General features: G+C 43.3%; 1 protein-coding gene across 5 annotated transcripts in view; it reads left to right on the top strand.

The window, feature by feature from the left end:
* SPECC1 (sperm antigen with calponin homology and coiled-coil domains 1) overlaps positions 1–14,291 on the top strand; it is a 255,686-nt gene that overhangs the window by 176,739 nt on the left and 64,656 nt on the right. For 3 of the 5 annotated variants that reach the window (XM_090292309.1, XM_090292303.1, XM_090292307.1), the window contains 3 exons: positions 846–946; positions 5,228–5,309; positions 10,641–10,797. In XM_090292309.1, coding sequence (XP_090148435.1) covers positions 846–946; positions 5,228–5,309; positions 10,641–10,797 — 340 coding nt within the window. The remainder of the gene's footprint in view (positions 1–845; positions 947–5,227; positions 5,310–10,640; positions 10,798–14,291) is intronic. The other 2 variants (XM_090292308.1, XM_090292306.1) reach the window with 1 other exon arrangement.

Genomic DNA, 14,291 nt, shown 5'->3' with positions numbered 1-14,291 from the left:
CCCACCTTTTTCTGGAGATGTCTGGCTGATTGACAAGTCACCTTTATTCACTGTTACCTACATGTATGAGATAAATGCATATTTATGCACACATAAATGTAGTACAGTGATCCCTCACTTATCACAGGTATTAAATTCTAGACCCCTCCGCGATAGGTGAAAATCTGCCAAGTAGGATCCTTACATTTATTTTAGTATTTACTGTACAGTACGGCAAAATCCTGCGATATAGCGAAAAATGCACGATAAATAATTAAATATAATATTTAAAAAAATCGCGCGATACAGTGAGGCCGTGATAAGTGAACCGCAATATAGAGAGGGACTACTGTAAATAGAAAAAACCAAATGTGCATCTACCCAAAATAACAACGTATTTCTTCACTTGACTAGAATAAATATGCTTTTTCTATTGGAAGACTGGAGCACTAGCTAATCTTAGGATGTACCTGGTTATCTCTGGTAAAATAGTTTGCAGCCAAATTAGATTAAGAGTAAGCTACAGTTATTGAAGGATATGAAATCTCAATTACTACATTCAGTCTATGAAGATGGGAAGTGAAGTAACAATAATGTTTTGCACAATACTTCCTGTTCCTTATTGCTGTAGGATCCTCATTACACATCTTTTCTTTTCCCTCATGTGTTCTATATATAAGACCAGCCCCATTTAATTAATTCCTCTCCTCTCATTTCCCAATTCAATACTAGTCCAGAGAAGAAAATAGTATACATACTTTATTAGCAGCATGGAATACTTTTTTAGTCACCAAAAACTAACAAATCAGAAACTATCGTTGCTATTTTGGACTCCCCAACATATAAGCATTCCCATCTCTTGGCAGGTGGAGCTGGACAGAGTATGCCTGTCCATAAGACCCCCAGAAGCCCCCTGAGTGGAATACCAGTGAGGACCACCCCAGCGGCCGCCGTTTCTCCCATGCAGGTATTGAAAGAGCATCGCACGTGTGGCTGGTGGTTGGTGCTACCCGAAGTGATAGTGTCTCATACGCAGGCAAGAGAAGGGAAGTAAAAACCAATTGCTTCATTTCTGAGGCATGTTAAACAACGTTTTTAATAAGCCTAAAATAATAATAGTTTAACTTTAATTAAAATTTACACTTTTGATGCCTAATAAAGGTCCAAGAGAGACGCTATAAGTCTCATACAGTTTTGTTAACTCTTTTTGTTTCCCATAAGATGACACTCTTGAAGTTTTCAGTTAAATGCAGATTATAATTTTTATTAGAAAGGAACATTGAACTAGGTGTTTTCTTGAAAGAACTTTTTAAATGCCCTCAGAGAGAATGTTTATGATTTATAAATTCTTAAGAGTTGCGTATATGCAGCCTGTCACCTGTGCTATCGCCTTTGAAGGTTTTAGACCGAAGCTTCTTCGCATTTTCTAAGACTAGGGCTTTGATATTATAAATAACATCCAGCACGCTGCTCCTCCTAAGACTGACCTTGTTCTTAATTTTTCTGGTGTCCTTAGTAGCTATATATATTATTTGGGATCTTTTAAGTGTTTTTGTTGTTGTTGTTTTTGTTTTTTTGTTTGTTTTGCCCTTGAAGGTATCTCCCATCACCTTATATATAAAACTATATAAAACATTTATTTTATAATCATCAAATTGACTTAATAAAACTGAAACAGGTAGTGCCTCCTTTTTAGTTAAGTTGAGCTATAAATACTAGTTTTCTTTAAGTGTTTAATAACTGGCTCTTTGCAGGGGAAACCTAGATTTGTGCTGCTGGCCAATTTCTGTGGTGTAAATATTACCATCATTGCCAGTTTCAAGTTATCTATGACATCAGTGAACAAACTGTAGAAAAGCGATGTGCATTATATAGAATTTCTACAGTAAACAGTAGGTATAAATAACCTCAGTAGTACAATGTAGTAAAATAATTAGGAAGCACTGAGTTTCGAGTATCTATTACTTTTGCTTTTAGTCAGTTTAATTTCAGTCACTGCAAAATCCCTAAAGATTTCACGGTTGGCCGTTATGAGCAGGCACACAGCAGCCGCAGCACGCCGTGGGGATGCGCTCGTGCACACTGGGCCCACGTGTCTGCGACGCTGGAATGCCTCCATGCACACCCACGTCACCTACACATAGGGCCCTTCCAGCGCCTCAGAGGCCCCTTGTCCCACCGGCCGGTCTGTGGTCCTTAGCAGTGGTCGTCCTTCTGACCTCTATCACTGTAGCTGAGGTTATGTGATCTTGGACTTCTTGTAAGTAGAATCACATAGTATCTTTTCTTTTGCGACTGGATTTTTTGCTCAAGGTTATGTCTGTGAGATTCATTCATGTTGTTGCAGCAGTTTATCATTTTTCATCGCTGTATAGTGTCCCTTTATGTTAATTCTACTCACTACTGACTTTTGGATTATTACAAAATTTTTTACTTTCGTGCTGATTTTAAAGTATCTTTTCCCAAATATTTCCATTTAAAAAGGAAAAGTTAAAAATCTCCCTTTTGCCTTAGCCCCAGAAATAACCACTGTTTATGGCCAATTCTATACCCTTCTAGACATTTTTCTTTAGCATAAAAATGTGTGTGTGTGTAGGGAGGGGAAGTTTTATAAATTGGATTATACTATACATTATTCAGATAGTAGCTCATTTCACTTTGTCATTGGAGTATAATCCTTGAGGGCAGGGATTTTTATCTGTTTTGCTGGTTATTGTATGTCTTGTCTAGCATATAGTTATGTAGTAGAAGCTCAATAAATATTTGTTTAATGAATGAAAGACTATCAGAGATATCTTTAAATGTCAGTATTTGGAGAAATCATGTTTTAAAGGCTACCTAATATGCAGTGATTTATTTAAACACTCCTCTGTTGATGGGCATTCAGTTTATTTTGGGTTAAACTTATTTAAGAAAACAATACAGTGAAATTCTTTTACAAATGTCTACCCCCTTAAGGGGCTATTTCTGTATAAGAGTGTATCATGATTAATTTTCAAATTTCAGAAATCCTCTAGCTAGGTAAGCAGAAGGGAAGTTAATACCGGGAGGCTGGAAGATAAGGCTATAGTCTGCACTGTGCTTCCAGGAAAGATTCCCACAATGTCTCAAAGGTGGCACTTCTATTTCTGCCCGAGCCAGGAAGTCTTTTTCTAAGTGCCTGCCTAGGGCCACCATTTCTGTCAAGATCCAGGGTCGGCTTTGTGACCACACACTGCTGGTACAGTCCCTGCCAGCATCGCACATAATATTCTCAAGGCTCATTCATGTTGTAGCATGGGACAGGATTGCCTTCTCTTCTGGACCCGAGAAGATTTTATTGTATGTAAATACCACATTTTCTTTTTTATTCACACCATACTTTTATTGGAAGCAGTTTTGTTAGATCTTACTGAGGTAAAACAAAAGCAAAAAGTTAAGTGGTAGAGTGTCTGAAAAATTGGCTATTAGTGATTACTCCTTTGCCAGTGGGAGGGGCCCCTTCCCCTTCCCTTGAATTTAGTCTGGCTCTTGGACTCACTATGGTCAGCAGATGTGGCAGAAATGATTTTGTGTGATTTACGGACGTGGGCCTCAGAAAGCTTTGCATCATCTACTTCTGCCCTCTTGAATACCAGCTATGATATAAAAAAGTCAATTACACTACAAGAGAGAGAAGCCATGTGGACAGAGAGAGGCACTGAAGGGTGAGGAGGGAGGGAGGGAGGGAGGGAGGGAGGAGAGAGAGAGAGAGAGAGAGAGAGAGAGAGAGAGAGAGAGAGAGAGAGAGAGAGAGAGAGAGAGAGAGAGAGAGACGCCCCGCCCAAGCCCTCAAAGCCACCCCAGTTGGAATCCTGGGAGTTCAGTCCTAGCTGAGCTGCTGAGAAGAGGTATCACTGCCAGCCCTGCTCAGGTTGCAGAATTATGAGCAAATAAATAATTGCTTTTATCCCACAAAGATTTGTGGGTTTCTTGTTATGCAGCAGTAGATAATTGAATAGTTTGTTCTAAATTTAAACAATCTGCACATACAGTACTTAACGAAACTCGATAAATACATTTTTCTTAAATCCATTTATCTGTTGTTTTCATGTCTTGGCTGTTGTGAATAATGCTGCAATGAACCTGGCCATGCAGGTATCTCTTGAAGATCCTGTTCTCAATTTTTTGAGATATATACCCCAAAGTGGGATTGCTGGGTCATATGGTTATTCTATTTTTAATTTTTTGAGGAACCTCCCTATTCTTTTTCATTGTGGCTACACCATTTTATATACCCACAAACAGTGCACACGGTTTTCAGTTTTCCACATCTTGCCAATGTTTGTTACTTCTGTTTTGTTGTTGTTTTTTGATGACTATCCTGACAGGTGTGAGGTGATATCTTGTAGTTTTGATTTGTAGTTCCCTGATGATTGGTGATATTGAGCCTCTTTTTATATTGGGTTGGCCAAAAAGTTCTCTTGATTTTTTTCTTTAAAATAAAAGATACATTTTTTATTTTCACCAACAACTTTATTGATTTGGATGTATGTTGGCTATCTCCCACATGGTATGATCGCTGTCAGCTTCAGCTGGTCTACCCAACTATGGAGCATCATCCAGCAAGAAATCTCCAGCATGAAACTTCACTAAACCACTTTTGATACATTTGATTAGTCACAGCACATTCTCCATACACTACACATACTTTTTTTCCATTTTAGTTGTATTTTTACATTTCTTGAAATAATAAAGCATAATGTGCCAAAAATATTGCATATTTTCTTCCATCTTCAGTATTAAAATGGCTACACAAAAATTCACCGATTTTGATATTGTTTTAAATGCACGCTGATATGACAGCTGTCACAATACAATCTAAGCAAATTGTTTCGAATGAAGATAGAGACAACTAAGCGCTACTAGAGCCATCTTAGGAAAAAAAAACTAAACAGACTTTTTGGCCAACCCCGTATTTCTATTGGCCATTTAAAAACAGTATTTTTATACATATCCTTGAATATACACAGACTGTTCCAGGAAGATATTCACGAAGCTGGTTAATAACGATTACCCGCAGAGAGAACTAGGTGATGGGAGTGAAAGGGAGACTTTCTTTTACTGTATGTCTTTTCTGGTCCTTTTGAGAATCATGCCAATTGCATTTATTATCTATTCAAACTAATAAGTTGTTCCAAAAGCTGCCCCTAGTGAGTAATGAGCTTGAGAACCGTTCTGCACCCACATGTGCAAGCCCACCTACGTTGGTGCGCCCTTTGGTTTTTAGAGGCATGCGGCTTACAGCAGCGCCCGGCCTGCCTGCAGAGGAGGGACCCGGTGCCTGGACCTGCCAGACCTTTCGATCTCAGGTAAATGTGAAGTACTTTGACTTACTTTTTTGTGGGGTTAACTTTTCTTTTTTTCTTTGCATGAAACTGAGAATAGAAAAAAATCAGCAACATTTATTCCAAACAGTTTCAAACTTAAACGTATGTGTGTTACGAACATTATTAGCGCCTAGTTCCTGCTAGCTGCGCTTCTCAGTGTGCGTGTGCATGGGAGAAATGTCAGACTTCGGGAGTTTTTTATTTGTTTATTTTTTACTGAATCTCGGGAGAATATCGTTAAAGTATTTTAAGAAAATAATCTGAACTGATTGTGAAGGTCTGTTACTTCCATCATTTCTAAAATATGCCTCTTTTGAGATACTGTCTTTGAGTGTAATCCTCTTCCAGATTTATTTTTTATAATTTATTTATTAGTTTTGTTTATGTATTTATTTTTAGAGAGAGGGGAAAGGAGAAAGAGAGGGAGAGAAACATCACTGTGTGGTTGTCTCTCACTCGCGCCCCCAACTGGGGACCTGATGTGCAACCTAGTCATGTGCCCTGACTGGGAATCGAACCAGCGACACTTGGCTTGCAGGCCGACGCTCAACCCACTGAGCCACAGAAGCCAGGGCTTTCTTCCAGATATTTTTAAAATTCATGTCTTGATGGTGATGTGGTGGCTTTCATCCGCAGTCCCCACTGGTCACCTCTCCACTCCCCTGGGCCTCCCTGCTGTGGGCCAGTGTGAAGTAGCAGCTGAGGGGGACACAGCAGTGTGCTGCTCGGGCTGGAATGTTGGCATTGCCACCGGTGGTCTGGCTTTGGCCCAGTTATTCCACCCTGTGCTGGGGTTCCCTTGTCTCTGAAACACAGATAAAGCCGTCTACCTCAGAGGGCCCCTGCAAAGGCTGAGCGCTTGCGGCCCGCACGGCCGTACCTGCTGCTCCCTGCCGCCCCAGGTCACGCGCCCCCGCCCAGAGCGCATTCCTTCGCCATTGCTGCCTGTGTCTGTGTGGTCTCTGATAGGAAGAAGCTGAAAAGATAAGAATACTGCATGATTATTCACTGGTGCCTAAAGGAGGGAGAGAAAGCCAAAACACTGGATTGTAAGATTAAGTCCTTTGTCTTTCAGTTAAGACACAGTTTCTATACCATGGTGTGAAAAAATGAAATCCCTACTGCACTTCTTTTAGATCTTGGTCAAACATGGACAGATTTATTCTAAAAATAGTTGTTTCTATGACATAAGTTTCACTCTTTGACTGTAAATTCTTTTTCTTAATACTTTATTTGTTTCTGAGTTTTGTTTTCTTTTTCATGGAATTAAAGATTTTAGCCCTGGCTGGTGTGGCTCAGTGGATTAAGTGCTGGCCTGTGAACTGAAAGGTCACCGGTTCAACTCCCAGTCAGGGCACGTGCCTGGGTTGCGGGCCTGGTCCCCGGTTGGAGGTGTGAGAGAGACAAGCAGTTGATATACATCTCTCACACTGCTGTTTCTTTTCTCTCCCTCTCTTTCCCCTGTCTCTAATAGTAAATAAACCAAATCTTTTTTTTTTTTTTTTAACGGATTTTAGACTTAGATAAATACATTGAGAATTTAAAGATCACCTGAGTCTATTCCCTGGAGTTTACATGTGAGAGATTCAAGCCCTAAGGAGATGAAGTGATTAACGACAGCCTCGTTGATTTAGAGCAGCTCTAGGACCAGGATAGGATGTCTCCTAATTTCTTCTAGTGTGGATTTTTGTAAGGAGGCTGGAGATTGCTCTGATTAGCAGCTTCATAAAGAAGTGATTAAGGTTTACGTAGGACTTGGAGTCATAGTAAAGACCTCCAGGAAGAAGACAAAGGTGACTGAAGACCAGGAGGTAGTCTGAGGTCAGCAGAATAAGGAGAAGCAGAGAAGGGGTATGTGAGACCCGCAGCAGGTCGTTACCCCTGCAAAGCAGGCAGCCTTCCCTAGGAGTAGAGGGGAGGCCAAGCAACGCATTGAAAACCTGCCTGATTTTATTTTCCACACTTGTTCTGGGGTGTAAAATTGGAAATAACTGGATTATATGCATAGTACTGTGCATCTAGGCAAGTTTTTTTTTAATTGTAGTAAAATATTTGTGACATAAAATGTATTATCTTAATCATTTTCAAGTATACTAAGTGATCTTTTGGTTTTGGTCGTATTTGTATCTTCTCTGTTCTTCCAGCTTTAAAATTTCCTTTTGTGTAGAGAAACCATTCTTTTTTTTTTTTTTTAAGTCTCTTTTTTAAAGTATATTTTATTGATTATGTTGTTACAGTAGTCCCAGTTTTTCCCCCTTTGCTCCCCTCTGTCCAGTGCCCCCCTTCCCTCCAGCAATCCCACCCCCCTTAGTTCATGTCCATGGGTCATGCCTGTAAGTTCTTTGGCTTCATCCTTTTCTGTATTATTCTTAACTTCCCCTGTCTAATTTGTACCAACCGATTATGCTTCTTAGTCCCTGCACCATTTCCCTAGTTCTCACCCTCCCCCCCCCCCCAGCTGATAACCCTCCAAATGATCCCCACACCTATGATTCTGTTCCTATTCTGGTTTGCTTAGTTGGATTTTGTTATTATTTTTTAGATTCAGTTGTTGATAATTGTGAGTTTGTTGTCATTTTAGTGTTCATAGTTTTGATCTTCTTTTTCTTAAATAAGTCCCTTTAACATTTCATATAATAATGGATTGGTGATGATGAACTCTTATAGCTTTACCTTGTCTGGGAAGCACTTCATCTGCCCTTCCATTCTAAATGATAGCTTTGCTGGGTAGAGTAATCTTGGTTGTAGGTCCTTGCTTTTCATCATATTGAATACTTCTTGCCAGCCCTTTCTTGCCTGCAAAGTTTCTTTTGAGAAATCTGCTGACAGTCTTATAGGCACCCTTTTGTAGGTAACTCTCTGCTTTTCTCTTGCTGCTTTTAAGATTCTCTCTTTATCTTTCATCTTTGGCATTTTAATGATGATGTGTCTTGGTGTGGTCCTCTTTGGGTCTAGTTTGTTTGGGACTCTCTGTACTTCCTGGACTTGTATATCTATTTACTTCACCAAATTTGGGAAGTTTTGCTTCATTATTTTTTCATATAAGTTTTCAATTTCTTGCTCTTCCTCTTCTCCTTCTGGCACCCCTATGATTCAGGTGTTGGCACGTTTAAAGTTGTCCCAGAGGTTCCTAAGCCTCTCCTCATTTTTCTCAATTCTTGCTTCCTCATTCTGTACTGGTTGACTGTTTTTTTCTTCCTTATGTTCCAAATCATTGATTTGAACCCCGGTTTTCTTCCCTTTACCATTGGTCTTGTGTGGATGATCCTTTGTTTCATTTAGCTTAGCCTTCACTTCTTCCCTTATGCATATGCCATACTCAAGCATATATGTCAAGCCTGTAAGCATCTTTATCACCAGTGTTTTGAACTCTGCGTCTGTTAGATTGGCTGTCTCCTCATCTGTTATATTGGCTATCTCCTCATCACTTATTTCTCCCACTGGAACCTTGATCTGTTCCTTCTTTTGGGCCATACTTCTCTGTCTCCTCATCTTGAAAGGCTCCTGTGTTTGTTTGCCTGTGTCTTAAGTAGAGCTGTTGCACCTGTTATGCTGTAAAGGGTGGAGCCTTAGATATTCATCAGTACAGGGCGATCAGTTTCACCACGTTGTGGCGCTATGTGTAGGGGAGGGGTCTGAGAAGGAACAATCCACTTGCTTAGCACTCGCCCCTTTTCCAGGCACTTCTCCTACTTCCATATGGGACTGGTGCCTCTCTAGCTGCTACCCTGGCCACCGTTTCCAGAGTGGGTGGGTCTCCGGACGTTCTAGGACCATGGGGGCCCTTTGAACAAGCAGAGTCTGCTGAGAGACTGGTAGTTTCTTCCACCATCCCAACCCCCACTGGTTTGCACAGTCAGAAGCAATGAGGCTTGATTTTCCCTGGCACTGGGACTGTGAGCTGTGTGGTCTGGTCTGGGGCTGGGAATGCTCCTCAGGTGTCACTCCCTACTTTTTAAAATGTGTGACTGTGTTTTCCACCGGCCTGCCACTTCTGCTGCCCCAACTGCTGCCACATTTCCTGCTGCCACCACACCGTGTCCTCTCTGCCCTGGCTCCGCCCCTCCTACCTGTCTGGATAAGTATTTCTTCTTTATATCCTTGTTTGTTGGACTTCTATGCGGTTTGATTTTCTGGAACTTGCTGGTTGTCTCTAGTTTTGAGGTAGCTGTATTCCTTCTTAGTTGTGGAGGGAGACGCAGCGTGTCTGTCTAGGCCTCCATCTTGGCCGGAAGTCAGAAACCATTCTTTTAATTAACAATGTAAATATGGTGAGACCAACAGCAATTGCCTTGAAGTAAATAGTGCATTGTGCCCCACCTGGCCCCTGTGTCCCTGGGTGGTTCTGTTTGCTAAACCAAAAAGGATTACGTGTGAAAATTGCTTGTTTTCAGGCTAGCCTTGTAGCACTGAGGTCAGCAGAAGCTGTAGAAAGGGGATTAATGTGATGCTTTTGTTGTTTTCTTTGCAGATGTAAATAGTGTTTTTCTCTGCTCTTCTAAGCTAATTAGCCTCACTCCCAAGTTTACTACCTGTAATTGGGGGCTACTAGTGTGCCAGTATTGTTTTCTTCCATAGCTATTCATGGTATCTGAGAAGGTGACTGTGGGCCCAGCCTGCGGCACTGAGCTAGTCCCTTAATTGTCGGAGCTCCCCTGGCCTTTGTAAACACAGACCAGACAATCCAGACACTTTCTCCCTTTCTGTACTTTTGTGGTCCGTTAAGAAATATCATCGGGAGGATTCAGCTTGTTTTGTTACCTGTTTTGACTCAAACTGATATGACAGCAGAGAAGGAATTATTTTACTTGTTTTTAGCAAGCCAGGCCCTGTGATTGTAATGGTTTTTTCTCTTGTAAAATAGTTATCATTCTTGGTTCCCAGCTTTTTGTCTGCTACCATCTGTGAGCTGATAATTTCCTTAGGCATCTTCCTGCTAGCCTTCTCTCTCAGATGCCCATCAGTTAAAACAAAGTACCTGACGTGAGGACAGAGCTGGCTCCGTGGGCGTGAGACCTGTGTAGTTTGATAAGGGCATAGGTTCAATGCTCGCTGGTGCCATCTTGAAATTCATAATAATTGTTTAACATGGGGCTAATCTGACATTAGTCCCTTTGAATTTTGTAGTCAGTCCTGCCTGAAGAATCCAAAATACCGTTTCCCTATTTGCATTTGCATTACTTGTCCACAACCTGTATCTATTATCTGTTTGTACTGGGGACTAAAACGGGAACTGCATTACACTTGAGAAAAGAAGTGCAATGACCAGGCAGATTTCTGCCGGAGCAGATGGCCATGTTGTTGCTCACACAGGTCTTCTGAAGGGACGAGCTGAGGACCTGCAGCTAGACCCTTATCTCCGTAAGAGTCCCTCACTGGAGTCACTGGGCAGACCCCCCTCTGTGGGCTTCGGGAACACTCGACTGCTGAGCACTTCCGCCGGGGGCCTGAAGCCACCAAGCAAACTCAGGTACCACATTTCCACAGTGAGGAATCCAAGAAGCACTGGGCAATAACCTCGTAATCTTCCTTCTCTTTTAGCCCTGTGGCCGGCTTGTGCCCATATGTTCTGAATGACAATGGCTGAGACACAGCAGCGGCCTGCAGCAGGAGGGGACAGTGGCTCTGTGCAAAGTGAAACAGGCTGTAGGAAGAGCCGTGTGGGCAGAGGCCTGTGGGGCTGTGGGTCAGGCCGAGAATGCTGGGGAGAGGGAGCCGCCTCTCCGCCAGGGCCCCACTGGCGTCATCGTGCAGAGCTCTGGCTCCGGGTTCAGGATAGGTGGCTGGTGTAGCTTGGGGAGACTGGCAGGGACTCCAGCATGTGCACGGTGGGCGTCCAACAGTGTCGGCTGGGAGGTGGGTAGTTAAAATGGCACAACTGAAAAGCAGGTTGGAGTCACATTGCGAATGTTCTTCATTGCCAAGGTAAGATGGTGGTCCTCATTTTGGTAAAGCGGTCGGAACTGCTGAGTCTGTGGAATGCTGTTTTTGGTTTGTGTGGTGGAAGCATGTAAATGGTGGCATGTAAGAAGGGGTGGAGGGGCACTTCTAGGTCAGTGTTTAGAGTGCCTCAGCCATGTGCGAGGGGTGGAGTGGGAGACGGAGCAGGCAGAGGCTGCGGGGATGGTCACGAAAGGCCTGTCTTTGCTCTCTCCTCTCTGCCACCTCCTCCCTCGCCAGTGATCTGGTGACCTCTTTCAGCCACTTGTCCACCCCTGTGCTGAGTCATGAGTCCCTCTTCTAAAGCACAGTGTGCTTCCTAAGCAGGCCACATCACAGAGCTCCCACGACTCTGTCCACACTCCGGTCCATGCCTCTGAGACCAGTCTCCCAGCTTCTGCACAGCTTATCCCCACCGCAGCTCACATGCCGTGGGTCCCAGCCCTGCCTCCATCAGAGCCTGTTCTAGTCTTCGCCTTTGCAGCGTAACGCTTACATGGTTCTGGCCTGACTTCTCTTCCTTTTGTCCTTTCACTCCTAAATACCTCTTCTCCTTCCAGGTCGAGCAATGAATGAGGTTTTAGATAACTACCCAGTAGCACCAACACCCCCTTCCTTTGCCTTTGGGATCTTATACTCACTTGGGTATTTATTGGGTTGGCCAAAAGGTCCATTATGTCTTTTCTGTAAGATGGCTCTAGGAACGCTTAGTTGTCTTTAACTTCATTGGAAAGAGTTTTTGTTAGATTATATTGTAACAGCTGTCATATCAGCGTGCATTTAAAAAAACTTATCAAAAGTGGTGAATTTTTGCCCTGGCTGGTGTGGCTCAGTGGATTGAGTGCCAGCCTGTGAACCAAAGGGTCACCGATTCAGTTCCTAGTCAGGGCACCTTCCTGGGTTGTAGGACAGGGCCCCATTTGGGGCCTGCGAGAGGCAGCCAACCACACATTGCTGTTTTTCTCCCTCTCATTCTCCCTCCCTTCCCCTCTCTCTAAAAATTAAATAAATAATCTTTTTTTTTAAATGATGATTTTTTGTGCAGCCACTTTACTATTGAAGATGGAAGAAGACATGCAACATTTTTGGCATATTGTGCTTTATTATTTCAAGTAAGGTAAAAACGCAACTGAAACACAAAACAGATTTGTGCCGGGAATGGAGAAGGTGCTGTGACTGATCAAAGTTGTGAGACTTGCTTTGCAAAGTTTCTTGGTACTCTTGACATTTTGGCCAAATAATTCTTTGCTGTGGGGCTGCCTTATGCACTGGAAGGTGTTTAGCAGCACCCCTGGCCCCTACCCACTAGAAGCCAATAGTGGGAAATAGTCGACATACTCAATACCCAAATCAGTAGTTACTGGTGAAAATGAAAAATGTGCCTTTTATTTTACAGAAAAACCTACACAGACTTGCTAGCCAAGCCAGTAATTCATGGTTGCATAGTAGGCGTGCCTCCGCCCTTACTTAGGCTGTTATTTAGCAGGCAGTAAATACTTCATCTTACATTTCTATATCATTCTCAGCCCCTTGTGTTGTGTGACACACATAGCATTTCGCTCAGGAAATACTAAGGATAGGTCGATACGTGAGTATACAGAATTGGCTGTTTTACGAGCAGTGGCTTTATAATAAACATTACAACTACCTTATGATATTATAAAAGGATTTTGTAAAAGCCTGAATAAGTTCAGCTGTTGTCCTATCTTGGGTGTAGTCTGTATTTGGGCCCAAATACATGAAGTCATATCGTTCGTAGGTTTAATTTAAAGCTCCAGATATTACATATCAGTCTTGTTTGTGTGCAAGGGAGTCAAATCATCAAAATGGGTTTTAAGGACCGACATTAGTGCTCCTCTGAAATTGCTCTTCTCCTTATGCCAGAAAAGCATGCAAAAGGACCATATGGGCCCTAATTAATACGCTATTTATGTTGTACCCTTGATCACGGAAGCTTAATTTAGGGAAATTAAATTGTTATTTATTTTTATATTCATGTCATTGAGACAAACCAATGGCAGGATAGATGTTACTTCGGTGTTTTCCAATTTTTAGTATTATAACAAGGGCTGCTGTCGGCAGGAAAACGGCACCCATTGTTACTGGCAGTCGGACCTCAGTTCAGCAACCTCGGTACTTGAGTTCTGGCTAAGAAAGAATTCAGAGCCAAGACTCAAGCTATAAGATAAAGGTTATTTAGAAAATCACAGAAGTAGAAGAAGTGAATCGTAGGAGAAATGGGCTCAGGAAACAAGTTACAGAGACCCAAAAGGGCCCTGGGAGTTTAGGGGGGGAGAGGCAAGGAGAACCTGCCTGGGGGCTGGGGCTGGGGAAGGCGCTGGTGTGCTCCCTCCGGAGGAGGCTTTTAAGGGCGGGGATTTAAGGGGAGGTCCCGGGGAGGATCATAATGTTTAATATTCATCATCTTTCCAGGTATGTCCCCTGACTGGTGGGCACCAGGGCAGGGGGCCCTTAGAGCAGCAGGTTCTGAGGTCAGCACGGTGTTGCCCACCTGGTTTTGCTGCTTTTCCGGGCCTGGAACAGAAACACAACAGAGGCCCGGATATTGTCCCCAGAGTTAACACTTAAGGGAATGGTCGCGCCGGGGCCCACGTGGGAGTCACATAGGCCACTCATCAGCCCCTTGTGCCTCCGCCAAGGGGGTCTACCACATGACTAGCAACGTGCCAGGGGAAGGTCCAAACCGCATGACCGGTGGTAGAAAGGTCAGGGATATGCTAGGGGAGGAAAGGTCCCCCTGGGGGCGAGGTCCTTGTTTTCCCAGTTTTGCCCCTTGCTGGGCACCTGGGGCTTTCCCCCTGGTGACCTTCTGTGCCTGGCCCATTGTCCTGCTCTGCTGAGGCCTGTCACTGCCTCCCACACTGCTGTGAACATTCTTGTGCCCTGATGAAGTGTGCCCCTAGGAGGAGATCCTGCTGCTCTGAACCCGCCGCCTGCTACCATTATACTCCAGGGCCGCCCGCCCCTGCTCTGCCCGGCACCCCTGCACACAGTGCCAGGGAC

The sequence above is a fragment of the Furipterus horrens genome, unplaced genomic scaffold, assembly GCF_987537825.1.
Source record: "Furipterus horrens unplaced genomic scaffold, mFurHor1.1.pri manual_scaffold_11, whole genome shotgun sequence".
Classification (NCBI taxonomy): domain Eukaryota; kingdom Metazoa; phylum Chordata; class Mammalia; order Chiroptera; family Furipteridae; genus Furipterus; species Furipterus horrens.
Note: the sequence above shows the minus strand (reverse complement) of the source record. Positions and strands in the feature narration are given on the sequence as shown.